General features: G+C 52.2%; 9 protein-coding genes and 4 non-coding genes across 13 annotated transcripts; 3 read left to right on the plus strand and 10 right to left on the minus strand.

The window, feature by feature from the left end:
- Window positions 1–599: 599 nt before the first annotated feature.
- On the minus strand, window positions 600–1557 carry BO70DRAFT_401379 (uncharacterized protein; the record flags this gene model as incomplete). Its single annotated transcript, XM_025546976.1, has 2 exons — window positions 600–1034; window positions 1117–1557. 2 exons carry the CDS (start codon window positions 1555–1557, stop codon window positions 600–602), a joined length of 876 nt encoding a protein of 291 aa, XP_025394220.1.
- A 631-nt stretch (window positions 1558–2188) lies between these two features.
- On the minus strand, window positions 2189–4033 carry BO70DRAFT_421992 (MFS general substrate transporter; the record flags this gene model as incomplete). Its single annotated transcript, XM_025547542.1, has 6 exons — window positions 3863–4033; window positions 3742–3791; window positions 3569–3685; window positions 3351–3502; window positions 2931–3299; window positions 2189–2847 (listed from the first exon to the last, which is right to left on the minus strand). The coding sequence occupies exons 1-6, from the start codon at window positions 3998–4000 to the stop codon at window positions 2189–2191; spliced, it is 1485 nt and encodes a 494-aa protein (XP_025394221.1). The 5' UTR covers window positions 4001–4033.
- A 1146-nt stretch (window positions 4034–5179) lies between these two features.
- BO70DRAFT_433607 (Hsp70 family protein) lies at window positions 5180–7440 on the minus strand (the record flags this gene model as incomplete). Its single annotated transcript, XM_025548422.1, has 8 exons — window positions 5180–5659; window positions 5745–6007; window positions 6074–6281; window positions 6354–6488; window positions 6554–6622; window positions 6691–6727; window positions 6790–7316; window positions 7383–7440. 8 exons carry the CDS (start codon window positions 7438–7440, stop codon window positions 5433–5435), a joined length of 1524 nt encoding a protein of 507 aa, XP_025394222.1. The 3' UTR covers window positions 5180–5432.
- An 818-nt stretch (window positions 7441–8258) lies between these two features.
- Window positions 8259–9394, plus strand: BO70DRAFT_347131 (uncharacterized protein; the record flags this gene model as incomplete). Its single annotated transcript, XM_025541575.1, has 2 exons — window positions 8259–8649; window positions 8730–9394. The coding sequence occupies 2 exons, from the start codon at window positions 8259–8261 to the stop codon at window positions 9392–9394; spliced, it is 1056 nt and encodes a 351-aa protein (XP_025394223.1).
- A 1944-nt stretch (window positions 9395–11338) lies between these two features.
- On the minus strand, window positions 11339–13774 carry BO70DRAFT_401383 (fatty acid desaturase; the record flags this gene model as incomplete). The annotated part of the gene is made up of 3 exons (XM_025546977.1): window positions 11339–12788; window positions 12850–13217; window positions 13739–13774. 3 exons carry the CDS (start codon window positions 13772–13774, stop codon window positions 11339–11341), a joined length of 1854 nt encoding a protein of 617 aa, XP_025394224.1.
- A 339-nt stretch (window positions 13775–14113) lies between these two features.
- Window positions 14114–16019, plus strand: BO70DRAFT_375192 (5'-methylthioadenosine/S-adenosylhomocysteine nucleosidase family protein; the record flags this gene model as incomplete). The annotated part of the gene is made up of 3 exons (XM_025545015.1): window positions 14114–14682; window positions 14854–15191; window positions 16000–16019. 3 exons carry the CDS (start codon window positions 14114–14116, stop codon window positions 16017–16019), a joined length of 927 nt encoding a protein of 308 aa, XP_025394225.1.
- BO70DRAFT_t306 lies at window positions 15808–15923 on the minus strand. Its single transcript has one exon. It is a non-coding gene; the product is annotated as a tRNA-Phe (tRNA).
- Window positions 16020–16227: 208 nt separating the features above from the next.
- On the plus strand, window positions 16228–17525 carry BO70DRAFT_347139 (uncharacterized protein). Its single transcript, XM_025541576.1, has one exon. The coding sequence runs from the start codon at window positions 16466–16468 to the stop codon at window positions 17399–17401; it is 936 nt and encodes a 311-aa protein (XP_025394226.1). The 5' UTR covers window positions 16228–16465; the 3' UTR covers window positions 17402–17525.
- Window positions 17526–17603: 78 nt separating this feature from the next.
- BO70DRAFT_t305 lies at window positions 17604–17714 on the minus strand. The gene has a single exon. It is a non-coding gene; the product is annotated as a tRNA-Leu (tRNA).
- An 823-nt stretch (window positions 17715–18537) lies between these two features.
- On the minus strand, window positions 18538–18648 carry BO70DRAFT_t304. The gene has a single exon. It is a non-coding gene; the product is annotated as a tRNA-Leu (tRNA).
- A 900-nt stretch (window positions 18649–19548) lies between these two features.
- Window positions 19549–19662, minus strand: BO70DRAFT_t303. Its single transcript has one exon. It is a non-coding gene; the product is annotated as a tRNA-Leu (tRNA).
- A 744-nt stretch (window positions 19663–20406) lies between these two features.
- BO70DRAFT_367033 (Zn(II)2Cys6 transcription factor) lies at window positions 20407–23205 on the minus strand. Its single transcript, XM_025544482.1, has 3 exons — window positions 21912–23205; window positions 21582–21859; window positions 20407–21531 (listed from the first exon to the last, which is right to left on the minus strand). The coding sequence occupies exons 1-3, from the start codon at window positions 22943–22945 to the stop codon at window positions 20687–20689; spliced, it is 2157 nt and encodes a 718-aa protein (XP_025394227.1). The 5' UTR covers window positions 22946–23205; the 3' UTR covers window positions 20407–20686.
- A 1968-nt stretch (window positions 23206–25173) lies between these two features.
- Window positions 25174–26194, minus strand: BO70DRAFT_367035 (RraA family protein). Its single transcript, XM_025544483.1, has one exon. The coding sequence runs from the start codon at window positions 25934–25936 to the stop codon at window positions 25370–25372; it is 567 nt and encodes a 188-aa protein (XP_025394228.1). The 5' UTR covers window positions 25937–26194; the 3' UTR covers window positions 25174–25369.
- Between the last annotated feature and the right edge of the window lie 111 nt (window positions 26195–26305).

A 26305-nucleotide genomic window follows, 5' to 3' on the forward strand; every position in this document is an offset into this window, starting at 1 on the left:
CTTTTCTCCTCCTCCTTTTCTCCTCTCCCTTCTCTCCTCTTTCTCTCTCCTCTTTCTCTCTCCTCCTCCGCCTCTCCTCCGCCTCCTCCTATTCCTCCTCCTCATCAAAAGCCTCTCCTCTGCCTCCTCTTCTTCCTCTTCCTCGTCTTCTACCTCCCCTCTACCTCCTACTCCTTCTCCCTCCTCTCCTCCCTCCCTCCTCTCCTCATTCTTTTCTCCCTCCACCTCCTCCACCTCCTCTCTTTCCTCCTCCGCCTCCTCTTTGCGGGCTGTTCTGTTCACCCTGGCTAAGGTTTTTACCTACACAGGCCCAAGCCCGGGTAGGAGCTTTTTCCTTGGCCGTTACCCAAATGGGAGGGCTCCCTTTCTGTACGCCCTTTCTATACACCTTCATACTGCAATTCGAATTGGTTCATTAAAACAAACTCAATCCACTTATACCGTAGACATAGATACCAGTAAAGGTGAGTCCCTCACACTTACGACCCACCAAATTCGACACGGCATATCATTCGCTTAGACTGACCTTGGGGAGCGCTTGTTGCCCCCATCTTCCTCTCCCCATCCCCCACATCCCAAACCAAACATATCCACCCAGCCTAAACCCCCTTCCCCTTCCCCAACTGCACCACCGCCTTCACAAACTCCCTCTTCTCAAACCTGCGATACGCCTCCGGCACATCCTCCAAACCATCCAACACCTCATCGACGACAAAACTCGGCTTAACCTTCCCACTCTCCACCAAATCCCTCAAAAACGGCTGCAAGCTATGAATCTCCGCCCCACCACCCTTCAAACTCAGCGCCTTCACCCACAACTCGCCCACCAGCACCGGAAACACCCCCTCGGCGGCATTCGCCAACGGCACCCCGGGCGCCGGCCCCTTCGGCGCAGGCACATACTCCCCGATAAACCCGATCCCGCCCGTCGGCTCGGTGACCCGGACGCAGTTGTTCAGGACGACGCTCTCCTCGGCCTCGAGGCCGACGCAGTCGCAGCTGCGGCGCACGCCGCGGGGCTCTCGCGCCAGGATCTGCGTGACGGGGGTCGATGGCGTCGGTGAAGTCGATGGGGATTGCCCCGATGGAGGCTGCTTTGGAGAGTCGGGCGGGCACGTAGTCGATTGAGTAGACGCGGCTGGCGCCGCGGAAGAGTGCCGCGTAGGCGCATAGGAGGCCTACGGGGCCCGCGCCGAAGATGGCCACCGTGTCGCCGGATTGGAAGCCCGCGCAGTCCAGCGCGTACCATGCTGTTGGGAATATGTCCGTTAGGAGGGTGATGGGTGTCTTTTGGCGGAGGGGCGGTTGGGTTCGGTATTCATTTTCCTCTCTTGGTGATATTGCGTCGATACCTTGGAGCATGAATTCTATCTGGAAGTGAATGCTGAGATCCAGATTATCGTCAGTCACGGTGTTGGTCATGTAGGATAGGATACCACTGGGAGACCAGGTGGGAAGTTCTCCTTTTGCCGTGGTGGTCCTCCATCGCACGGGACTTGTCCTTTGGTGAATAGTCGAATTGCCCCCCTTGGTGCCAATAATGCAGCTTTGTAGCATGTTATCACTTTTGTATATCCATTATGGAACTGTATGTGTTTCCGTCCACGGGTTGTTGGTTAGCTGGGCTGGCGAGATTCGGCATCTCTGCGCAAACTGATGAGTTAAAAGGTCGGGATCTCGCGAGATCGTGTGTTGCAATATTGTCAGGGTCATGGAAGAAATTTCATGCTTTGCGAGCCCCTCCTTGGTCTGATTGATGGCTTAGAAGCGGCACGCGTCGTATTTATTGATGGGAAGCAGCATCTTGACATTGGTCAGTATGTTGAAATGGGACTAAAATCCGGACGGGCAGTCAAATTCTGTAACACATACCAGGTAGGTAGCACTGGTAATGTTGGTAAATGTGGCAGGTGCGTTTTCTAGCATCCGCTTAGCATTTTAAAACCTCGTCCAGATACTAAGTATTATCTAGTATTCTACCCACAGTCACTTCCTAGACGCTCATCATAAAATCAAAATTAGACATTAGCGTAACTGTTCACAGAAGATTCGTACAGCTCCAGCTTTTAAATCCAAAACCCTCTCAGTCAATCATAATCATAAACACATACGAGGCCACCAAGCCCCAACCCCATCTCGCAAGGTAGGTAGGTATCCTAAACTCACCCCTCAAAAGCCAACCACCCATCTACTTCTCCCCAATCGCAGACGAAATGCCCTCTCCCGCCGCAGCCCTCAACTCATCCTCACCCATATCGCCCTCCCACCCCCTCGAGACAAGATACCTGCGGAACTCCTCATCCCTAACCCTGAGATCCTCGCCCGAAATATCCGGCACAAAGAAATACGTGACCGCAATGCCCACGACCCCACAGATCGCGGCAATAATAAACGTCCAGTTCTTGCCCAGATTGTCCTCGATGGGGGTGAACGCCTGCGTGCCGATCGCGGCCCCGGCCTTCCCCACCGCCGCAGAAAGCCCGTAGCAGGTGCCTCGCACGCCGGTCGCGTACAGCTCCGACGACAGCAGACCCAGCATGTTCCCGGGGCCGAAGTTGCCGGAGCTCTGCATCAGGCCGTAGAAGACCACGAACAGGGGGATGATCTTGGTGATGCGCTCGTAGGCGCAGCCGATGATCAGCCCGAAGATCAGGTAGCCGCTGAAGCCAATCATCATGACGTTCTTCCGGCCGAGCTTGTTGCACAGGAGCGCGCCCAGGAACACGCCCGGTAGGGAGATCGCCCCGAGAAGTAGTTGCCATTCGCCGGTTTTGAGGATCGAGCTGTCTTTGACGACGGAGTCGATGATCGTTCCGGAGAAGACGCCGTTGGGGAAGGTGACAAAGTCTGGAGAGGGCGGGCGGGGGATGGGTTAGGGCTGGGGTTTGCAGGGGGGAGGGGAGGGGAAGGGAGAGGGGGGAGGGGCGTACCGTATAGGAACCAGGCACCGCAGGTCCCGATGAGAGACTTCCAGTAGTAGCGGATGACTAGACCGTATGGGACCTGCTTTTTCATGGCACCTCGGCGGTAGAGGGCCGAGTTCAGCATGCGCCACCGGAAGTAGAACACGGATAGCGGCCAGATGCAGCCGATACCGAAGCACACGCGCCATACGGTGCTGTAGTGGGCTTGTCCACAGGCGGAGAATACGATCAAGAAGACCAGTACGGCGAACGGACCACCGAATGACAGAGGGAAGTTGGTCACCATGATGAAGGCGGGACCACGCTTCTTCAGGGCCAAGTCGTTGGCTGTTTCGGACGCAGATACCGACGACGCGGGATATTCACCACCGGTTCCTGGGGATGGTTAGTACTTGTACATATTGTGGGCGGGGGAGTCGCTCGTACCGAAACCGATGATTCCTCGAGACACCGTCAGCATCCAGAACATGCCGCTGATGGTGGCGCCGTGCGCGGCGGTGGCCAGAATGCCTCCGAAGACGATCATCAATGTGGTGAAGACCATGGCGGCTTTACGGCCCATGTAGTCGCAGGTAAGACTGGAAGGCAGAGGGCTCATCAGTTAAATTATCGTGAAGAATGAAGGACAGTGGTTGTGTGCGTACCCGACCACGATCTGACCGATCACCTCTCCCACAAGCAGGGCGTTGGATACGCGGGTGGAAACGATCGAGGTGTACTGCTTAGGGTATTCCTTCTTGAGGAGAACATTGGCCATTGTCCTGAGCAGCGTTAGCGCGGTCGATTCGATTTGATGGCATCGGCAAAGGGAAAGTACATGAGGTTGTTCTGGTATCCATCGCTAATGAGGGCGAATCCACTAGCGAGCTAAGACAGTCCAGTCAGAAAGGATCGAATACAGATCTGCTAACAGTAAAATCCGGCAGGGGGCAACTCACAATCGTCAAGTAATCCGACAGACTCTGCCGTTTCTGTGCGACTTCAGCCGAAGGATCGGACTCGAACGTGTCCACGGCCTGCACCTGCAGGCCATCATCCTTGGCCTGGGGATCGCGAAGTGTCTTCTCCGCAGACATCTTGACGAGCAAAAAAGGACAAGAATGCGTGAAACAGAATCCAAAAAAAAAAGCCAGCCTGGCAAAACTCAACTCACAGGAGCACGAGGGAAGGCTTTAATAGGACTTGTGACACGCATGGTTACATGGCCCTACAAGCAGCCCGGCCAATCCGCGTCTCTCGGAGATGACTTGATAAGATTCCCTCGCGCCTTATCATTCACGGCTGTGATTGGCGGATACTGTAAAGCTTGGCGCCTGAGGGCCAATCAGCGGCGACCTCTTCTCCACGTGCATGGACCCGTGGATTCCGTCCGCCGGGCTTGGACAGCCCTACCAGCAAGAGAGCCTGCACGTTGCTATCAAGCATTCAGTGACTGGTGCGTTTCTGACAGGGGTGCGAGTAATGCGTTGGGCTTTTGGGTTTGCACATATCTATGGGCTGATAGCGTGATTGAGACGGTTCGGAACGTGCCCTCCTCATCACATAAGGCTTGTCTGACTCGCGGGCATATCTCTGTGTTCGTTGGAGGCAGCAGGGGAATGTGAGCGAAGAGAAAAGAACGCTGTGTGACTGCTGTGTGGCGATGTGGACGGGCGACTGGCGAGTTTTGAGGCGACTGTCTAGTCAGTCCTTGAATCCCACTATCATTCTTAACTGGTGATTACTCCGTCGTACCAGGTTATCGATACAGATTAATATACTGTGGATGAAGTAAATATACTAGTTAAAACTGATTAGAGCCAACCAACTGCAGCCCTGGTACGGAGTATTAATTATATGACTGGGCTTCACGTCCGACCGCTACAGCCACACCTCTTCGCCCACCGCCTTCTACAAAGGGCAAGATGACACCTGAAAGTTACGGTCAGTAAGAAAATATCATAGAATTGAGATATTCTATCTGCCTGTCAGCCTGCGCGCGATAGTATTAGTAATAGATCAAAACGACCACTCAGCTAAAAAGGTGTTCAGACACCTAAGTAGTTGTGATACTGAATGATACTGGATTTGACAATTAGCCTGGCTGGCCGCGCATAGAACTACCTTCCTAACTGGGCCTAGTCTATGTATCAAAACGGTATCGTATCATTCTGCCGGCGGGCTATCGCCAGACAGGAAGGCGGAAGATGTGGCATGATTATCCTCTCTCTTTCCTCTTTCCTCTCCACCTCTCCACCTCTCTACCACCCCACCACCAACTATCTTGATTCCTGCCCCTACCACTGGGACCCATGTTCGAGGGAGATGGCCTCCTTCCCCGACCAGACCTTTGGACTGCGTGTCTTCCGCGACCAGGGACCCACTGCGTCCGGCGGATGGAGGTTGTCAGGCCACTACGAGGGATACACGGGGTCTACAAAGCGCGGGATGGAATGAAGGAAGCGTAACCGAAATATATAACAATCTATCTGGTATATACCGACCTGACCCACAACAACCACTCCCCCCTCAATCTTGCACAGGGCGTAAGCCCTCGATAGGATGTATCTTACGCGCCACTTCTATCCCATGGGCCCTCACGACCCACCGCAAGGCCCGCCGAATGGTCACCACGATCTCCCACTGCACCTGGATGTCGAGGCGATAGATCGTCACACCCCTCGTACGGGAACAGTTGAGGTAGCTGAGGTTGATCTCCGACAGGTCACATGTGAACTCGGCTATCCAGCCCGCGCCTATATGATCGAGGAGCGCGGTCAGCGGCATCTGGGGGGAGGAGGGGCCTCCGCGAGGCGCTGGAGAGATCGACTATCAACTCACCTGGCTCGTCGGTCCATCTGAGGACCCCCAGTCTCACTACATCCCTTTCATCGAAGCGCATTTCGGCGACGAAGCTCCCTCTCTGCCCGCTAACGTACCTCCTCCCCGGGGTGATGACGGGATGGCGGGACGAGGCGTACGCCTGGTCGTTGTCCGCCCCTCGTGTGGGGACAGCCAGGGCGTAGTGGTGCAGGCTATCGTACACCTGAGGGGTGATGCCTGCCACACCCCGGAGCGTTGCCCCGCGCCCGACCGCTAGGATTCTGGGACAAAGCAGATAAGCAGAAAAGTCGGAAGTGAGTGTGAGAGTAGAATAAGGGAGGACCTACGGGTCTTTTCCCACAATCGTCTCAATCTCGTGGTCGAGCTGCTGGATGTGCTGGGTGATTCTGTCTCGAATATAGCAACTCCGGCTGAGGCCGCCCACAAGGACCAGAATGCATATTGGCGGCAGCTTCCGCTCGCCAACCTGTATAAGCTGGGCCGTGATAGACTGCACAATGATCTCGACAATGCGATTAATGGCGTTGCCCACAACTCAGCCCGGGAGAAGAGACTGGGCGCGTGCCTGATTCCTTGTGTTGTAGACGCCCCCTGGCACCGCCAGACAGATGGGCATCTCGGGATCAATGAACTGCTTCTTAGCGCGTATAACTGTATCAACTCGGGGAATAGGCATTCTAATATTTTTGACAAGATAATCATAGAGATTGAGGTCTATTGCGATGCCGCCGCCCATGATCCCTAGACGCCGGTTAGTCTTCTCCGGGGAGATCCGACCAGGATCTCTGCAAGGCCCAGGCACATACCGGTTACCATCGTGAGCTGGCGGACGGCCAGGGGGCCCACCCCCATCAACCAAGAAAGGTGCCGATGTCCTGGAAAGTTAGCACGAGTCAGCCGGTGGCTCTGCCCATCTCGGAGGGGGAGCTCACTATGGTAGCACCTCCGTTGTCAGATACCATCACTGTTTCGCCCACCTGCTATCCCAGATGTCAGCAAGCTGTGCGTCGCCGGTAATGCGAGTAAGAGCTCCAGAACTCACTTGGATACCGGGCTGGTGGGAGGCCACGAAGGCCATGGCCGCCTCCGCCTCCGACAGGAAGTGCACCGTATCGACCGGCCGTTCATAGAAGCCAGCGGCTTCTACTGCAGTGCGCATATTTATTTCGGCCTCAAAGCTCCAGTTAACCGGCAGCGTGAACCACCAGTCAAATGGAGGGAGGCACGGGAGATGCCATTGAACTCTCATCGCTTCCTCAAAGGTCTGTCGCAGCTGGCGGAGATAGTGTCCCACCACGATGGTGCAATTCGTGCCGGGGGGGAGATCCAAAGATCTGGCACCCACCATAGCCTTGATCCTACGCTGATCCGCCGGGTCAAAGGCGCGAAGGTCGTCAAGGAGGAGTTTGGTGAACCTGTGCGCCGGCATATCCGTCCCGATGTCGTGCCCCCAGGCTTGAGCACCGTTGTCCCCGTAGGCAATTGACGAGGGGATGGGGATGATGGAGGGGTGGCTCGGGTGATTCCAATCAATTATATCCTCTTCCCCCGGTGCTTTGTACGTTAGGACTGTGGACGAATGCCCGAGTTAGCTGCTGGGGGTAGATCTGAGCCCGGAGGTCAACTTTGACGTACCGGTTTTCGTCGCCCCAAAATCGATACCCACGGTCCAGCGGTCCATGTATTTCTGCATTTTGTTGAGGATGCTACACAGATGGGTGAATAAATGGAATAAATGGATGAATAGGGTGCACTGGGTTAGGGTGATATAGATAGGTTGGAGTGTAGAGAGGACGCAAGATACATCAGGTTGGATCCTCTCTCTCTTATATTACCTATGGCCTCCTCCTCCTCCTCCTCCTCCTCCTCCTCCTCCTCCTCCTCCTCTTCTCCTTTTCGTGGTGCATGCAGTACATGTATCGCATCGCAGTGACCCTGTCTCAGCCCGCGTGTCTCAATCCACGACGTCTGGATCCATGCCCTAAGTTGGGAACCTCTCCCGCCACCACCGACAAAGACCGCCATCCGAGACAAAGAAAAGTCAAATGCGCGAGCCAAAGGAAGGGCAGCAGGAAGGGTGAATGGTAACACCCCCCCCCTCTTTCTCCTCTTCTCCAGTTTTGCTCCCTTTCCTCTTTACTTCTCTTACTTCTCTTACTTCTCTTACTTCTCTTACTTCTCTTACTTCTCTTACTTCTCCACTTCTCTCTACTTCATTCTCTCTATACTTTTCTCTATATCTCGCCTACTGCTCAGTATATCCAATCCATCATGGTCAACACTCGCTCCCGCAAGGCCAAGAAGGACAAGAAGGACAAGAAGGGCCAGCAAGACCACCCGATGCCCCCAAAGGCTCCCGCCGACGCCGTCACGGCCAGACCCCCAGATCAAGAGGACCGCAAGCGCAAAGCCCCGCCCACCTCAGCGCAGAAAGAGGAGAGACGCCTGAGTCCGCGGATGTACTTCAGCCTGCACGAAGGCTACAAGGAAATGATGATGGACTTTGAAGAAATGTACCGAGGCTGCAACGGGTTTCGGAGCAGTCCTGGCCAGCTCAGGGACCATTTCAAGGTACTCAAGACTCTAGTATTTCACTGGGCCGGTCAGTTCGGGCGGGAGGACCTGACGGCCCTGTCGCCCGATCAGAAACGCGCGATTATTACCAGCCTGGACGGGCAGTGTGTCCAAGAGGACTGGGATCATCTTTATGCCCGCCTCCCCACTGGCGCCCAGTTGTTTACAGGACATGTTCTCGGCGAGTCGATGATCTTCAAGCACATCTTCGCCAGGCTGATCGACCGTCCGTTCTGGTCTCTGGACGCGAGGAGCGACGCGGCGGATCAGGGCGGAGATGCGGACTTCTACAAGCGTCTCGAGTATCTCTACGAGCGGTTCTACATCGGTGAGCGGTCATGTCTTCCTCCCCCCTTTCCCCTCTCCGTCCGTGTCGTGGAGGCGGTCGCTGACTCGAAATCTGCCCAGGGAGCCCCCGGGATGCGGCCTGGTGGAAGTCGCACACCGTCGCCCTCTGCAATCTCTCCCGGTACTCATGCATGAACCTCCGGGCCAACGAGCTGGGCAATGCCACCCACAAACACAACGCGGCACTGGTGGACGCCCTCACGGACGAGCTCCTGGGGCGCGAGGTCTTCCAGCTGGTGCTCGAGGGGGTGACGGACCCCGACGTGGAGAGGGCGCGCCGCAGCTCCCTAAGCCACATCATGCAGCTTGCAGCGAAAGCCAGCCTCATGGCCCTGGGCGGGATGAACGCAAACCTGCGGGTGGACCGGCTGCCGGAGCTTTCGACGTTCAATCCGGCGTCGGGTGCGGTCAAACCCCATGTGCACCATTTCAGCTTTACGCCGGACGCCCCCCTCACCGCGCCTGTCAAGGGGGGCCAGGTCCTCCTCCTCGTGTCACCGGGGCTCTGCATCACGGACACACCGGCGCGAGGTATGGGGCCCAGTGTCCCCGAGCAGGTCCTCCGGGCGGAGGTGTTTACCGAGCACCGGGAAACTGACTCCACGAGCGACCAGGAGTCCGACTCAGAGTACGAGGATAAGGATATGGCGCGTTCGGAAATAGAGCACGGGATTCTGGCGCGTGACGGGGAGTGGCAGGTCAAGTCAGGGAGTGTGCTGCTGTAGGGGGTTTGTCATGTCGACGGAGACGATGACCTTTGTTTGTTTGTTTGTTTGCTATATCTAAATTGCCAAATTTGCTATTTTCTCTCGCTCACGTTGTGGTTTCTCTGGTCCAGCTCTATTCATTCCCTCGTAGACAGTGAGTAGCCTGTAGCCTGTATGCATCATTCTTCACTGTCTTATTCGCGTCAAGTTCATTTTTTTTTTTTCAATTTAATGCAATTTAATGCAATTCAATTCAATCTAGGTTCTATTATTAGCCTCACTCAGCGTGCTATCCGTGCCAGCTGGGTTCCTACCTAGATATATGGGCGCTTTCCTTCGGTGAAGCAGGAACCTATCTGATACAAAGTACCTAAGTAAATCCCTTAAATGTCGCGTAAATCGTGCAGGTGAGTCAAAGTTCAACGCCACAACTTGGTAAGAAGGAAAGGAGAGAAAGAGAAAGAGAGAAAAAGAAAAGAGAAAAAAAAGAAAGAAAAACACATAGCCCTGGTTGCGAGTTATTCCATCCTCGCGCTTGAGCAACACTACTCCCCCTCATCTACTGACCCCCTTCTCCATTCTAATCCCAACCACTTACCTAGATGATTCACCGGCCGATTGACTCAGATAATCCGCCTCGTTTAAACGTCAACACTGTCTACTCACAGTGCTCAGGGAGCGGATGGTGTTATCACCCTGCATCCTGCATGGATGGAGGAGAGAATCGGGCGGGGTCTGTCCGTCGAACAGGTAAGTATTGGAGTGCTGGTGCGACATTGCCTGATTGTATACTATTTGCGCCATCCCTCTCCATCTCTCTCCTTTCTGACTGACTGCCTCGGATTCTGGAACCCTCTGTAGCGAACCGTAGACTTTGGACTTTGGCGTGGTGGCTGGCTTGGCTGGCAGGGACAGTCACTCACCGAATTCCAGTCGCGACAGAAGAAGAAGAGTCGGGGAGGCGGGCGAGAATGATCCAGACTCCCGGTCAGCTCATGATCCATTTTCCACTCTTTGCGTTGGGTGGATGGCCTGTCCTGCCAAACCTAAAACTGTGGGTTCTGTGTGACCCTGCGTCTGGCCGACCCAGCCAGGCCAATCGGTCCCGGCATCGTGGTTCGTGGGGTGAAGAAGCCACCAGCGCGCCGCTGTAGCGCGTGTTTCGAACCGAACCGAACCCCCGTGAGGAAATCCCAATCGTCGCCCCAATTGACTCCACTTCTTGGGAACATGTTCTGTCGTTGGTTCTATTCTATCTAGAATGATTGCCCCTGTCGCCCCGGGACAAGAACCCCGGATCAAGGCGTGTCGATACCCCTGGTCCGGATATATCCCCCCCCCCCCCCCATCCGGTCAGCTCTGAGAGCCGCGCCAGGCAGGGGGCAGGGGGCAGGGACCGGACCGAGCCGCTGCGGTCGCGGATTGCCGGGTTGGGGGAGGGGGCCGGCCCACCGGTGCCAGTCAGTGCATGGTAGGGATCATCCAGGGATTATGATAGGTTTATTATACCATGGACCCTGATGTTGATTGTACGCAGGCACGCAGGTTTCATTTGCTATGTGCAGGCAGATATATGTACATTAGCCTGATCATGCATCCAGGCCGGTGCAAGCCCTAAAATGTACCCTAGCCCTCTAACATACTACCCTTTTTTTTTATATATAGCACATGATCGTATTTTGCCCTTTTGGGTCGGTGGGGGCGTCGTTGGAACAGGGGGGTGTCGGTAGATCAGGCAGGACCTATTGATTCCTTAAAAATTCTGACTATCCAGCATTCACACTTTGGGAAGAGTTTTTAGCATGTTATTTTTTCGTTCTTCCATGCTGGTTGGTCTATCAACCCAGTAACCAGTTACGACATTAGAATCTTCGAACCTCGATGCTATCTACGTCTAACAGTACAACTCATCCTGACAACTCAGAAAATCAGTAAAACCTCCCCCCCCGCCTCCCCTCTCCCTCAACGACCATGAAGCAAGTCGCCCCGTTCGGCAATCGTCTGCTGACACTTTGCCAAAATAGCCGCCTGGCGACTCACCTCGGCCAAGCTCCCCACGACCTTCTTATTGCCGCCGACAAACCCATACAACGCATACGGAATGCCGACATCCCTGCAAAACTCCAGCACCAGCTTCTGCGTGCGCCGCAGATTATGTCTCGGGACGCGGGGATACAAATGATGGATAGCCTGGAACTGCAAGCCCCCGTGGATGAAATCCAACCACTCGGGACAATCGACATCCATGGTGGTGCGCAGCATGCGCTGCGCGAACGACTCATGCGGGCCCAGATCCATCGTCGACATGGCGAAATGCGACACGGTGAATTGCACATGGAGCGGCATGGTGACCATGTGGCTGATCATCACGAAGAGAAATCGGCTCCACGCGCTGGGAATGGACCGGTAGACGAGCCCGTATCCGAACCAAATCCAAAATATCACATTGCCGACGATTTCGAACCACCGGTGCCACCACGCGATGCCCTTTCGGGGGCCCTGTCCCTGGATCAGGAAGATCCAGGACTGGACGTAGAGGTTGAATCGGCCCAGGGCGAGGATCGGGTAGTAGAGGTAGGCTTGGTAGGGGACGAGGAACTTGGCGATCTTGTCGTAGGGCAGGAGGCGCTCGTGGTAGGTCGAGATGATGTTCCCCATGAAGCGGTGGTTCACGGCGAAGAATGGCAGGTGTTGGTTATCCGGGTCGTGCTCGGGGGCGTTGGTCACGATGTGGTGCACGTTGTGGGTGCGTTTCCACCACCCGAGCGAAAGGCCCCCGATTGGCGCCGCGATGGTCATCCCGATGAGGTTGTCGATCGTGAAGTTGTGCGTGATGGCCATATGGCCTGCGTCGTGGGCGGAGAATACCAACTGCGACCAGAAGAAGCCCAGGAAGACTGCGCTGGTGCAATACCATTCAATGTGCAGGAAGAATAGCATGACCCCGAAGATCAGGGCGCAGCGTCCGAATTCCCGCGCGTATGCCATGTAGTTGCAGTCATACAGCCCTTCGGCTTGGATTTGGTCATAGAGGCGTCGGTATTTCTCGATAATCTCGCCCTGCGTGGCTTCGTCCAGGGGTGGGTAGCGCGTTAGGGTCAGGCTGATTTCTTTTTTTGTCTCGCTGTCCAGGAAGGCCTGTTCCTCTTTGGTGTTCAGCTCGGTAACTGCGGGCGATATGGGGTCGAGGCGACCGTCATCTTGCTCAATGCCGGAGTGATTGGTACTGTGCAATTTTTCGTCCGAATAGATATGTTGTTGTTGTTGTTGTTCATCTGTCTCTTTCTCTTTCTCTTCCACAGAAGCTCGAAACCGACCACCCTGAATGGGCGGTACAAAATTCCGCCACCGGCCCTCAATTCTACCGATTTGGTACCGGAACATCTGCTTTCGAATCTCCTCCGAATGGAAGCTATTCGACGTGTTAGCCTGAATCTATCCATGCATCCCATCAGCCCGAAATGGACGCCTACACCATGACCTCATCCGAGGCATCTTTCCCGATCAGATGCTGGATCGGTTTATGACCGCCGGGATGGTACGGAATGAACGCGTCGATGCGAAGCACTCTCCGGTCGATGATGACGATCGACTGTCCTGCAGCGATCAAGCCCTCGATGTGCCGGGGCGAGAGCACCCGGTCTTTCGGGGAAACATTGTCGCCCTCAGACCTACCCATGGTTGAGGTTGTGTGTGGTTCGGATTGAGTTGGTGCCAGATTACAATTCCGATGAGCCTGGAAGCCTGGAGCGAGCGAGAGATCGGGGGGGAACCGCGGCGATGGGCCCACGGCACGGCCCCCGAGGGCGGGTTTCCGGGTGACGCGTGGCGTGTTTTGTTTCTACCTAGTGGTAATATCGGGTTGCCGCTTGTTTTTTTACCACGTCATACCAAATCGGGGGTTTACTTGAAAGAATGGGTAAAGGTGGAATTGAAATGTCATAGACTATTGAAGAATAGTAAAAAACAAGAGATATGGCACATCAAGGTTGGCGTCCACAATCCAGAGGCAAGCGCTAGAACGGCAGTCTATTTTTAGCGCTGGACATTAGATAATCGGTCTAGGCTGCAGTCTTGGATTCAAGTGAATAGATGTGGTGATTTAACCTGATCAAAAGACGGTCAAGATGAAACTATTCCTTTGTACTCCGCACATGCATCCGGTGTCTCATCAACAAAGTCATGGTCTGGTCTAAGCCCCGCAACGTAGGGCTCGGCTTTGTTGCCGTCCCCGGACCTGGCGGCTTCCTACTCTGGGGCTAACCATAGGATATCCTGACCATCCTTCTGATCAGTTTTCTTGAAGAGCTCCCTCTTTTATGATATCCCCGGATATGAGTGTATATATTTCAACTTCCTCACGTTTTCCCGTCTCGAGTATTGCAGTCTCACACCCATGCTCAGCACACTGACGTGGCAGCCTGATCCGGCTGAGAAGGCTGGACTTCAGCCTCGTCGCCCCATCGAACAAATAGAGACAGAATCCAGATCCGCAAATCCAAAGCTTGAAACACAGGTCCAAACCGACATCTATCCCAGCCAATGAAGCGGTGAGATTATTCGCCCTTAGAGGCCTATAGCAATGCGTTAGACGGATATCCTAGCCGCCAGCATCTCTTCATAAGACTTCGACCAACACTGTCAGACCGAAGTTCGACACAGAGGAATTTAACACTCGCCATACATATCTTTCTATGTTCTTTTTGCATTTAACCTATATATCAACACGATTCCACGATGGTACCAAACAAAGACAGAATCCACAAGCAAAAAAGTCTTTCCCATGAAGACTACACCATAGCATGGATCTGCGCCCTACCTGAAGAACGAACCGCCGCACAAGCGATGCTAGATGAAGAACATGACCAACTCCCCAAACCACGCAACGACCACAATGCATACAACCTTGGCTCGATCGCCGGTTATAACATCGTCATTGCATATCTGCCAACCACAGGGACGAATGCCGCAGCGACCGTTGCAGCTAACATGACTCACACCTTCCAATCAATCAAGTTCGGACTCATGGTCGGGACCGGCAGTGGTCTTCCTTTTAAAGTCAGCCTGGGCGATGTCGTCGTCAGTCATCCTGTTTTACAGTACCCTGGGGTGGTGCAATGGGATATGGGGAAATTGGAACGTGGTGGGCGAACTGTACAGACTGGGCCGTTGAACCGGCCTCCGAATATACTCCTCAATGCGTCGAATCGGTTGAAAAGCGACTACGAAATCTTTGGTTCGAGCATAAATAAGTATCTGGGTGACTTGGAAAAGAGTTTCCCGCATCTGGTGCCACAATATACCAGGTGTGATACCTTGAAGGATCCATGGGCGGCGCTTGACGGCCCACGTCGATCACGCACACAAGGGTACATGTTATTGAGATTGTGTCAAACTGTTGTTGCTGCGATTTTCTATATCTTGACCTTATGGCTGCTTGCGCCTAAGCCTGTTGAAAATGGACAGGTAAAGCGAAGCCCAGAGGAGCCGCAGGAACGAAAGGAAGTGAGGGTCTATCATGGCCTAATCGCTTCTGGAAATAGGGTAGTCAAAGATGCACAAGCGCGGGATGCCCTCGATAAATGTTTTGCCGGGCATGTACTCTGCATTGAAGCTGGAGGAGCGGCAGGGGTGATGAATGACCTCCCATGCATCGTTATCCGAGGCATTTGCGACTATGCCGACCGGGAAAGTACTGGGGATTGGCAGCCCTACGCTGCGACAGTTGCTGCGGTATATGCGAAAGAGCTTCTAGGGAACTTGCAGGCAGATGTTACCCATGCGAGAGGGCCAGTTAGTGAGGCTTTGGAGAAGGGTCAGTACCAGATTTAAACAGAACATTGGGTCCATTTATTGCGAAAACGGGGCTAATGCAATTTATGGATTGTTATGGGGCATCTCCTTTGGGAAAGACCCCAGAAACAAGCTCGAATATCGATGACGACGACGACGCTGGGACGCTTGGTTAAAAGCGTGCTCAGTGGCCAGTGCATACTGGCAACGCATGATCTTAAAGCGCAACGACATGGCCTTATCAAATGGCCTATTGAGTCCTCTGGATAGGGTCGATGGCTCGAAACTAGAGAGTCGGGTCTATATAAAAGACTAGCGGTACAAGAGTATAACAAAGTTGGTGACATGATCACTAAATATTTGCTACAAGCTCATTGGGATGAGGCATTAATTAGTCTTGATTGCCGGTTTCAGTGCATGGTGTCCAAGTTGCTGTTTATACTGCATTGTATGATACCGCTTCGTGATAATGTATGATCTCTTCCTGGATGAAGCTTGCAAAATAACTCGCTCCGTACTCCTCGGGTATTAAGGTTTGCAATTCTCATCATATACAGGTGGTTCGTTTATCCCTTTTTTGGAGGAGTGAGTGGACGGAACCTGACTGGGCAAGAAAAAAAGAAAGAAAAAAAGAATAATGGGGCAAGCCGGGCTTGAACCGGCCACCTTCAGATTTACAGGGACATCCCGAAGGATGAAACCTATGGCCGAAGTTTACTTCAGTCTGACGCGCTCCCAGATGCGCCATTGCCCCTATTGGATGATATTTTGGTAGGATATTATGCTACACAAACGGAGCTTTAATTGAGGTCATTGATCCATACTATAAGTGCAGGCCGGGCGGACATGAGTTTATATTAAATCTCTTTTCGAAGGGATCTTTGAGACAGGTATGCTTCAATAATGAAATGGGTGTAATAATTTGAGTATCTCAGAAGTGCAGCCGGTGAATGGGCTGCCGGGATGAATAGGGTTGTAGTGTTGAGCGACCCGGGATTCCCCGCCGTTTTGCAATGCATCGTGTCTGCAATAGCTTCTTTGTGACTCACACAGTCAAACTCCGGGCAACGCATCGTGTATAGTTTATTAGTTTCTGGCATCGTCGATTTCCAAGTGCGGGTTTCTTTAAAGCGAGCTGAGCTCGCTGTTGTTTCGAGTTCTTGGCTGATTTTGTTGCATACATACTTTTGAGGTACCACACTAAATAACACATACCTTACTTTCTTGGCTGTTTGATTTAATATATTAATCTTTCACACTCCTACTACAATTTTGTCCCTCTTTGCTACAAGCATCATGACCTTCATAAAAGCCCGACCCCGACTTACAGCCATACTTTCCGTGGCAGCCTTTGGCAGCGTGGCCATCTATTTCACCAGGCGACACTTCGACCGATCATGTCCCAGAATCCCCATCACCGATCTTCCCCAATCAAGCGCATGTCGCTATCTCCTAGAGAGGGCGGGGGAAAGCCCCACCCAGAAGCCATGGGGAATGGAAACATCAACACTACTAGCCTCATGGTCAGGGGGCGACAAAACACACTGGGTTCCTTCTTTCACAGCACACCAAGTTGAAGTACCACTATCACTACTCGCGGGATACGGGGCATCGAGCAATCAGGACAATGTTGCGAAGCACGACGCACACCATCTGATGCAGAACTTCGTTGCCGCATTTCTAGACGCGCGAGCAACGGGTCCAGAAGCAACGTTTTTGGATAAATCGCGACCCTCATTGTCATTCATGCCTGCTAGTATGTTATTCGGAGATAGAGCTTTCCCTGGAGCCTTCATGCTCGGGACCTGGAGTTCAACAACCGGAGCTTCTATACAGCCTCTGGATCTGCCTTCAGATGCCATTAAACCGGTTTCTGAGTTCTTTTCGAACAGAGATGTCATTCAGGGAAGTGAGGTGGATACGGCAGGCGCCGTCATGTACTGGAAATTCCCAGACGGGCTGGTCAAATCAGTTGATCAGGCAGCTTCATACGGATGTCCGTGGCGGTTGATGGAGGGCGGATTTCAGGAATTCATTGTTGAAAGGGTGTCGGATGAAAAGGCGAGATTGACATATGTGACCATCGAATGCAGCAATATACACCCTGAAGGTCAGGCTACGAGGGACTTCAAAAGACTACCATGGGTGCTATATGAGGCACACGTGCTTTATGCGCAAAGCCTTTTGGCTAAAGCTATAAGTCAACTCGGGAAGCCCACTTGTGTTGAATGATCGGATGGGCATAACTTGACTTATAATATAGATTTTAATATTAATTAAAGTCTCCACTCAATTTTGACTCGTGATAAATGAACTTGGCGCCAATTCGACCAAGCTCTACTGTGAGATTGGGTCCACGCCTCATATTTCTGCCAAAAAGAATCATTGGGTACCGACAGAGCGTGATTGGCTGAGGTAAAGAAGCAAAAAGTGATGACAAGAGTGGGATTCGAACCCACGCCCCTTTCGAGACTAGGAATATTCGGATGAATATGTATGATCAGGTACCTGACCCTAGCGCCTTAGACCGCTCGGCCATCTTGCCCGGTTGTTGAAGATTAGTCATATCTTGTGCTCTATGTTCCTACAACAGGGTGATGAGATCAAATCAGATACTGAGTAGGACTAGAATTCGCCTACATAATAATGGTCGTGGAGTATATATGGAAAGTGGCTAGAACATGGATGCTATGGTCGTAGGGATGTGGTCGGATTGTATCTTGAAAGGTACATACATACACACAACGCCACTGCTCTGCTATTGGGTTGGGTAAGCATTGTGTAAGCCGGGGGGGCATTGAGAGCTTGATGCTGTTAGGGTACGAGTCCCGCATTTTATGCAATGCCGGTTCAGAGGTGTAGCTCCACTGTCGTGTAATTCTATCTGTACAGTGGGATTTTATCTATGAGACCCCAGAAGTGTATTTCCACGGTGGTTCCTACATGAATTGTATATGGCTGGGGTTGCTAGTGCGGAGTATTGGACGATACTACTACTACTCGGGGGATGAATCTGAACAGTAGTGGGGTCGTTTCTTGTGGTATTTTCGGGATTTTCAGTGTGGTTCTGGTCGTAAAGGAGATATCAACAGCGCTGGGAAAAGGCCATGGTAATACATTGATAAAAGGGGTGTTGCGTATGAGACTCGAGAGTTGATGTTCGAGATTCTTCATCGAGTGAGGGTTGGACATAACAATATCAAAAGCACTACGGAGTAGGGAGCGGAGTACTTGCGGATTGATCATTAATTAGATACCATGTGACATGGGAGAGAATACATTGGGGGGGGGGTGCTATATAGACAGTGAGTGCTAAAAAAAAAATAGCAGGCAGCTCTGCTGCAGAGGACAAAAAGGCAAAAAGTGAATGACAAGAGTGGGATTCGAACCCACGCCCCTTTCGAGACTAGGAATATTCGAGTGAATATGTATGATCAGGTACCTGACCCTAGCGCCTTAGACCGCTCGGCCATCTTGCCCGTTGTTGAAATTTTGTCATTTTTGTGACACCATCAAGGTAGATTAAGCATAGCGTAGGCCATCTACGGTCCTCCAGGAGACTGTGTCCCATCTCTCCTTAAGCAGTGAAAGTTGAAATTGTGAGGAGGGGTTTTAGGAAGCATATTAACTTGGCTTGCCAATATCTTTCCTGTCATAGGTCTTCCTGGTTTATTATTAGGCACGTGTAGCCCTGGTCCGTCCGACTTGCTCCTGTCCCGGTCATAACTTATCCCCTTAAACAGGATGACAGCACATGCAGGATGCTTTTAATATTAGTAATAATAATCATGATCTGTGGATGTATTACTTATTTTTTTCAAGCTGGTCTTGATCATCTTCGACTCTGGAATCTTGCCCATTGAATCATATGATACACTAGACGAACGGGGTTGGTTCACGATGGGACCCTGTATGCCACCAGTTACATGGTTCAGATCTCGTTGCCGGTGCCTGTCAGTGAGAATGAATTTTATTCATGTATGTCGTTTTTCATTTGTAGAAATCATACTGATACTGGTTGGCTTTGAGTTCTGCAGTTACTATTTGCGGGCTTTCTGTGAGTAGAATTGCTGAGTCCTTCCGCCCATGCGGTTCATCACCCTCGATATATATAACTATTCGGTAGAGCTAAAACATCACATCTGAGTCCACCCTCCAATGAACAGTCCACCAAAAATCCATAAAAAAAAAGGTACAAGAGAAAAAAAAAGATACAAGAGAGACCAACATGAACGGCAGGAAAATAATAATTCTGAACAGAATCGACAATTTCCCAGAAAATGCAAACACATAGCCTTAGAAGCATTTTTCTTTAGAAAAAAAGCAATGATCCTCCCTCCCCGCAATCCCGGGCGGATAGGAATCCTTGCAAAAAGGAATGACAAGAGTGGGATTCGAACCCACGCCCCTTTCGAGACTAGGAATACTCCTGGATGGAATATGTAAGATCAGGTACCTGACCCTAGCGCCTTAGACCGCTCGGCCATCTTGCCGGTTGATGTGGAGAGCGATCAAGTTTTACCTACAGATCCCAACATCAACGGCACACCCTCCATGACTTGGACGCACGTGGAGTTGAGATTCTCGTGGCTGGATCGGAGATATGAGACATGGGGAATCGTGGCAAATAGGTTATTTCAACGGCCCAGACTCGCGGCGTATCAATTCAATCCTATCATCTTGCTCATTTCCATGACCTCATTTTGTAATGCCTCATCCCCGTAAGGAAGTTCGTCAAACGGTATTATGCACCAATGCGATTTCCAGAAAAATAGATGACCTCTTAAACGGTACATTTATGCTTGAATAATATCATCCAGCCACAATATTCAAGTTTCGAACCCATCACCGCACGAGCTATAAAGCCAAACCTCATCCTCGGAGCTAGCGCTACACGCAACGCCAAGATTCCGATCAATCAGCCAACCCCGCGGATATAAGCTTCGGCCCTCGGACCAGCTACTCCACCAGCCACCTCCTCTGTGCTTGGCTGACCCTGCATCACACCGATTCGTTGCTTCCTGCTGCCGCTGCGACAAGCATTGATCGGGAATCGGATGTGCTGTGCTCCCCGACCCCCGACTTCCGTGCGGAGGACCCATAAGCCTTGTGTGATGGGCTGATGCCATCTTATCAAGGGTCCGACAAAAAGAGCAAGACTAAGAACACTGAGTTGGTCCCACAGTATTGTTGTGAGATGGTTGATCTCATAGTATTGTCTTGTCTTAGCGTTGTGGCCGTGGGTGGTTGGTGTTTTATTTTATTTATGGGGATTGCTTTGAATTTCTTCCGCGGGTCTATGAGGTGTACAGTGGCTGTGGTGATGGTTTTGAGTATTGTGCGTAGGAATGAAAAATCGATGCTGCTAGTGATGCAGAGGAGTAAATCCGGGGACTGGTGTGTAGACTATAAAGGGAATCATGTATGCAACGAAGTAAAAAGAAAGAAAGAAATCCTTCAATAGACGCGTCTGTTCCATCTGCGATATCACCCTGCTATTTTCAAATCCGTGGCTCTTCAGTATTGAAAAGGCACGTCACCTTGCAGAGACTCATCAGGCATTCTCCAACCCTCCGATGGCGGAAACGGTCCCTCATCAGCATTCTCTGTCGCGGCTTGTACCGGCGCCATATACATAAGAGGCGTACTGACGGGCGGAAAAGGCCGTGACGAATCAGCCCTCCCCACAGCATCATCCATGTACCATTGATCCGCGTATGGCGAGGCCGTCACCCCTCCAAGGGAGGATACAGTTGCTGTCGACCCGGGACCCCTCTGACCATCTAACAAGGGAACACCTGGCGCTGGTGGAGGAATCCCGATCCGCAGATAGGGGTAGCTATCCGCGGGAGGGGCGATGAGCCGCCCCTGAAGCTTTTCGTACCAGTCACGATTCTTGACAGCGATGACATGATACCACTTGCTCGGGACGCGGTATTTCTGCTCTCCGCTGGCACGCAGCAGCGCCTGCGACAGACGGTCCAGATATCCGTCTATGCCAATCATCTGAGAAGAAATTACCTCTCCCAGAGGGCCGAACTGCGTTTTGTGGTAGATTCGTAGCAGGGAAGAGATGCCTAGGACTATGCGCGTGTAAGTCATGTTGGGTAGCTTGCGCATGGTGGAGATGTCGCATTGCAGGAATGCGTCGAGCAATTGATGGGCGGCGAGCATCCATTTCGTTACGATTTGAACCCGTGCGACGCTGAGGGGCGCGTTCGCTTTATGTCGCTCCATGTTTCCCTCTAAGGGCGGAAGGGTGTAATATTTGCGCGCAGGAGCGTCTGGGTCCCGGTATCCCTCGCCTGCCGCTAGCTCGTAGATGGCAAGATACAAGTAGTGGTATTCGAGGGTCATCCAGACTGAAGAATGAGAAAGTGTGCACATCAACGAGCTAGGATACGGTGCTTACCTGTGAACATGTCTTTGGGGGTGGAATTCTTCCAGTGTAACATTCGGGAATCAAACCATTTCAGGATTGGCATCATCTGCGATTCTAGGAGGGAGGTGTCTGATAGAGTGCTGTCATGGCCTAGCGATGACAGTGTATCGTCGATGATCCGTTGCAGTTCAAACCATGTCGCTAATTGTTGATCCAAGATGTTGGAGGACTTTTTGAGAAGATTCGTATACTCTTCTATTACACTGTTGAAGCAGAGCATATTCGGTCGATGTGTTCGCATGCCTATGCTACAGAGTTGTCAGCCACGAGAAGACTACGCAGTGGGTTCAGAGCCCGTACTTGGACGAAAAATGATAACAGCCTAGTACGGCCCGTGCCTGCGCACTATGGGTGGAGACAGGCAGGTCTCCTTCTTCGCCATGGCATCGGTGATTCCTTTGCCCTGCTTTTCCGGCCGCGATTCCGAGCTCCAGGGCCATCGTGGTTGCAATGTGTGCATACTGGTAGTACTGTCCCTGTACGCGTGATTTCGGAGGAAAGTAGAAGATGAGCATCAAGAGGATGGACTGGATCAGCTCCATGGACTTCTCCTGTCTTAAGAAGAATCGCTCCGCATACAGCTTGAGCAGCTCCTCGTTCAGCACAGCTGCATCTGGCGTGTCTAAAGTAAGGGACGCCGCAGATAGTATCGAAAGAAAGAGCACTGGACTGGTTCTGCGTAGTGTTTCCATATCTGTGTTCTGGTCGAGTACAACCACGGGGTAGAATTGAGTTAGGTCGTTGATGAAAACTGACAGCAGCCTCTGTGCCGTATCAGCTGATATAAGGGCGCGATCAACCACATCGCCCGACCCAGCCGAGGAGGGCCCCATGGCCAGGTTAACATTGGTGGGAGCTGGGCTGGCATTGAAACTTCTAATGGCCTGACTTGAATCGCCCACAGTAGACGCCGTATGGGAGCCAGAAGACTCCATTCGCCACGGCGGGGGTGGTAGTGAGGTTGATGTTGTCGGGAAGCTAGGTAGCTTATTAGGGACGGTAGCTGTCGGAGAAGCGACGACGCCAGCATCGTACGCTTTTTCGCCAGAATCCGAATCTGGTCGTACCTGCCCATGTAAGAGCGACCGCAAATCTCTTAGGTCTTTTTCCAACTGCGCGACTCGCGAGCCTGTCTTTTTTCGAGGCTGCCGTCTGAGGGTGTGCGCAAACACGCAGTTTCTTCGTGTCCGGGTGCAGCGCTGGCACTGGCTCGGGACAGTGGGATCCGGCAGACAGCGTACCTTGAGGGATCTACAACTCTCGCACGACTGGTTTAATGGTGGCAAAGGAGCCAAGGGATGGTGACGATAGCCGGACGACATAGGGGCAGACATGGCATGTGGCATGTGCAAGATGCATGATCCCCTGAGACGAGATTGTCTGGACTGAAATTTATGAGGATTGCGTTGCGCCAAGACCGACAGTGGAGGTTTAGCTTGCGCCGAATCCAAATCGAAATCCCGCTGTAGGTGATGTTATCTTAGTCCACTGTCCAGCGATCCTTTCAACTCATCGTTATAGACTGATTGGGAATCACCCATATGACATAAGTCAAAGTTTGCAGTAAGGCTGGGATTTTCGACCACAAACACAGGTCGGTACAATCGTGTCCAACGGATTAAAACGCAGGCGCATACGTAATGCAGAAATTAGACCTGCTGAGTGTTGGGAGTCTGAGGGTCTGAGACGGCTGGGTGGAGCCCCGGATATCGGAGGTCGGGGTTAAACTTTTCGCCCGACATTGCCCTGTAGGGTTTAGTGATACAGATCATGTGACTCAGGGTCATCAGGCTTATTAGGAACTGGTACGGAGTAACAGGATCAACGATATTGCCAGTAATGCAGCCTTGTGCTATTTATAACCATAATAAGCACGTAAATCCTTCGCAATGGATTTGGAGTGCAGAAGCCCTAGCCATTTCGAGTTATCGATAGATAAGGAGGGAGCTTCACATAGCGCTTCTTCACACGACCAGACCTCCATATAAGGGGTATATGACCCTTATGTCAGAAGATGGGTGTGGGAGCATTGAAAAATGCACACATTAGTGGTTCTAAGTCAGGATGTCAGGGAGCGTCGTGGTTGGCGCGGTATGGCTTTCTGAGCCTTGCTTTGAAATGCAGCTCTTCGCGCTCGACGCGGCTCAGCCAGATGTCCATCATATCCCGAGGAAATGTTTTCGTCCCTAGCTGGAGCAATAGAGATATGAGTCGCCATCTTGGTCGATATAGTTCAAAACTCGACTGCAAGCCATCGACATACGCCGAGGCTAGGTTATCAAGGGTCTTTATTTATGACTTCGGAGGGTATGTGAGGTTTTCGGCGAAAGGGAATCACCTAGCTTGACTCGTAAACATATCTGTCTCAGCTGTAAGAGCCACAAAATTCGACGGGAGCTTTCGGATCTTACCTCTTCAACCTGGAGACGTCTGTTGTGGAGCATGATCCTGTCGTATAGTTCCAGACCAGAAGTGGAACCGAGCTCATAGGATTGTGCTCGGATCGTGGTGACAGTTGACAGAAAATGCTAGAGCCTGCATCCAGACGCAACATTCCAATGGGTCATGCTGTGCAGGAGGAGTTGGGGGAGAGACGGCGAGCTTGAAGAGGGAAGTCGCGTGGGGAACGCGATCATGTGCCCAGGACGCGGAGGGCCTTGCTGCCTCGCTGCCTCGCCTCGTACAACCGCACAACCGAGTTCCGCTTTCCCCAGACTTTCTTTCATTCACATCACCACGCGAAGGTCGCAGAATGAGACCCGCGGTTGCGATTCAGAGGCACTAGCCCACTCTACGAGGGTTCCAGACTGCCTGCAATCGATGTCAACGCAGACATGTCAAGGTACGCCACCACACTGTTGCCAATCTAGTGACGCCTTTTGTGTTGGCACACCTTGGTTATGTGATGGCAAAATCCCCACCTGAAGTGATTGCTCGGGAGCAATCATCCTGCGTATTATGTCGATAGCCGCAATCGCGAGCATTTCTTCCCTCGAGGATTTAGACACCCGCTCCGCATACCGACGCTCCATTTGGATTCCCGACAGTAGCGCTATATGGGCCCTTCATCTGGGCTTTTGTTTGCAAAGGTCATCGGACTGGACATGAATTCTCAATTAAATAGTCCATTGTCACGTACAGAACAGGGTGATCAGGAGCGATCATCAAATTTCCTACTGTTGGCTCAATCTTATCACTCACTGCTCCGAAGACACTACTAGACAGCAAGATTCAGCCCACAGAAGAGACGTCTAACCACTCAGTAATACACCCAGACTTTTCCAGATCAAGGTCACTTACACCGGCAAGTAAGGCTCCCTATGAAATCCCGTTGATTTTAGTTGGTTGAAAGCTGACGAGGATACTTTCTTGATTTAGAGGACTATCCAAACCCACCCCTCGATGAGTTGGCGTTGCTGCGTTCCGACACAACTGACCGAGATATCTTTACACGATGGTAATTGACTATGCGATGGAAAGATTTCCAGCAGAATTTGTGCACGGAGACCGGGGATGGGGTACACTTTCGGAATCTACACCTACATGAGGAAATGATACGGAGATGAATATGGCCCTGGTCTCATTGACACTTTCAACTCGTCAAATCACGTATTACAGTGCCTATATCCCCGGGTTGACTTCCAGAAAGAATGAGCTGTAATGCTCATCGTGATGCCAATATCCACTATAGGTCTCCACAGAGGCGTGAGAGGTTATATACATGTCAAAATGAGCACGAGCTCATGCTCAGGACCTGTTTACTTCCTCAGTCGCTTGATAGTACTTCCTATCTCATCTCCTCGCTCTAGACAACGCCGCGTCTCTTCGTCAATCTCAAAGCGCTCCTGACAGAGGCGCACGCATTCCTCTGCACTGTCTGGAGGAACTACTACAACCCCATCCGCGTCTCCAATGATATAATCACCAGGATTGACGATGACTTCGCCGCCATTTTCCACATTCTTGTACGATACCGGAACATTCAGCTCGGACGCTCGTGTGAAGGTATTGGTTCCCAGAATGCTGTTGCCACGGGCAAATAGATTCATTCCCAATTCGCGGTGCTCGTTGATATCACGAAACTTGCCATCGATGACGACACCAGCGGCACCACGCTTTTTAGCGCGGGTGCTCATAAGTCCTCCCCAGCAGGCACTTATCAGGCCCTTGGGCTGGGATACGAACACGACGCTGTCTTTAGGGATGGCGTCGGCGAAGTGAGTACTCTGACTTGGCGAGACTTTGTCTGCGGCATGCACCATCTTCACAATGTACGCAGGGCCGAAGGCCTTGGCCGTGGGAGACATGAAGGCTGGGGAATACATTGTGAGGCCGGACAGGTAACCGCCATGGGGGACTTTGAGTTTGACGAGCGCATCGCCAATCTGAAGGACCTTGAGCTCCGACCATAGTACTGGGCCTGGTAATATCTACTTACATCGCAGGATGAGAAGCGCTGCAATGCACGCACAACGTCTGGCTTGATGCTCATTGTGATTGGTTTGGATGATAGGAGCAGATGCAAGAGTAAGGAACGGAGGTTGAAAGAGTTGTTGTTGGTGTGAGGTTGAGACTCGGGCGGGCGGGCGTTCCCCGCATTCTGGAGCTTATCCCGGAGCGCTCCGGGCCTGCGGAACTCGGCTCGGAGTACTCTGGCTTGGCCTTCCGCTATTCGGCTGGAATCCGCATTTCAA

The sequence above is a fragment of the Aspergillus heteromorphus genome (genome assembly GCF_003184545.1).
Source record: "Aspergillus heteromorphus CBS 117.55 chromosome Unknown BO70scaffold_66, whole genome shotgun sequence".
NCBI lineage: Eukaryota > Fungi > Ascomycota > Eurotiomycetes > Eurotiales > Aspergillaceae > Aspergillus > Aspergillus heteromorphus.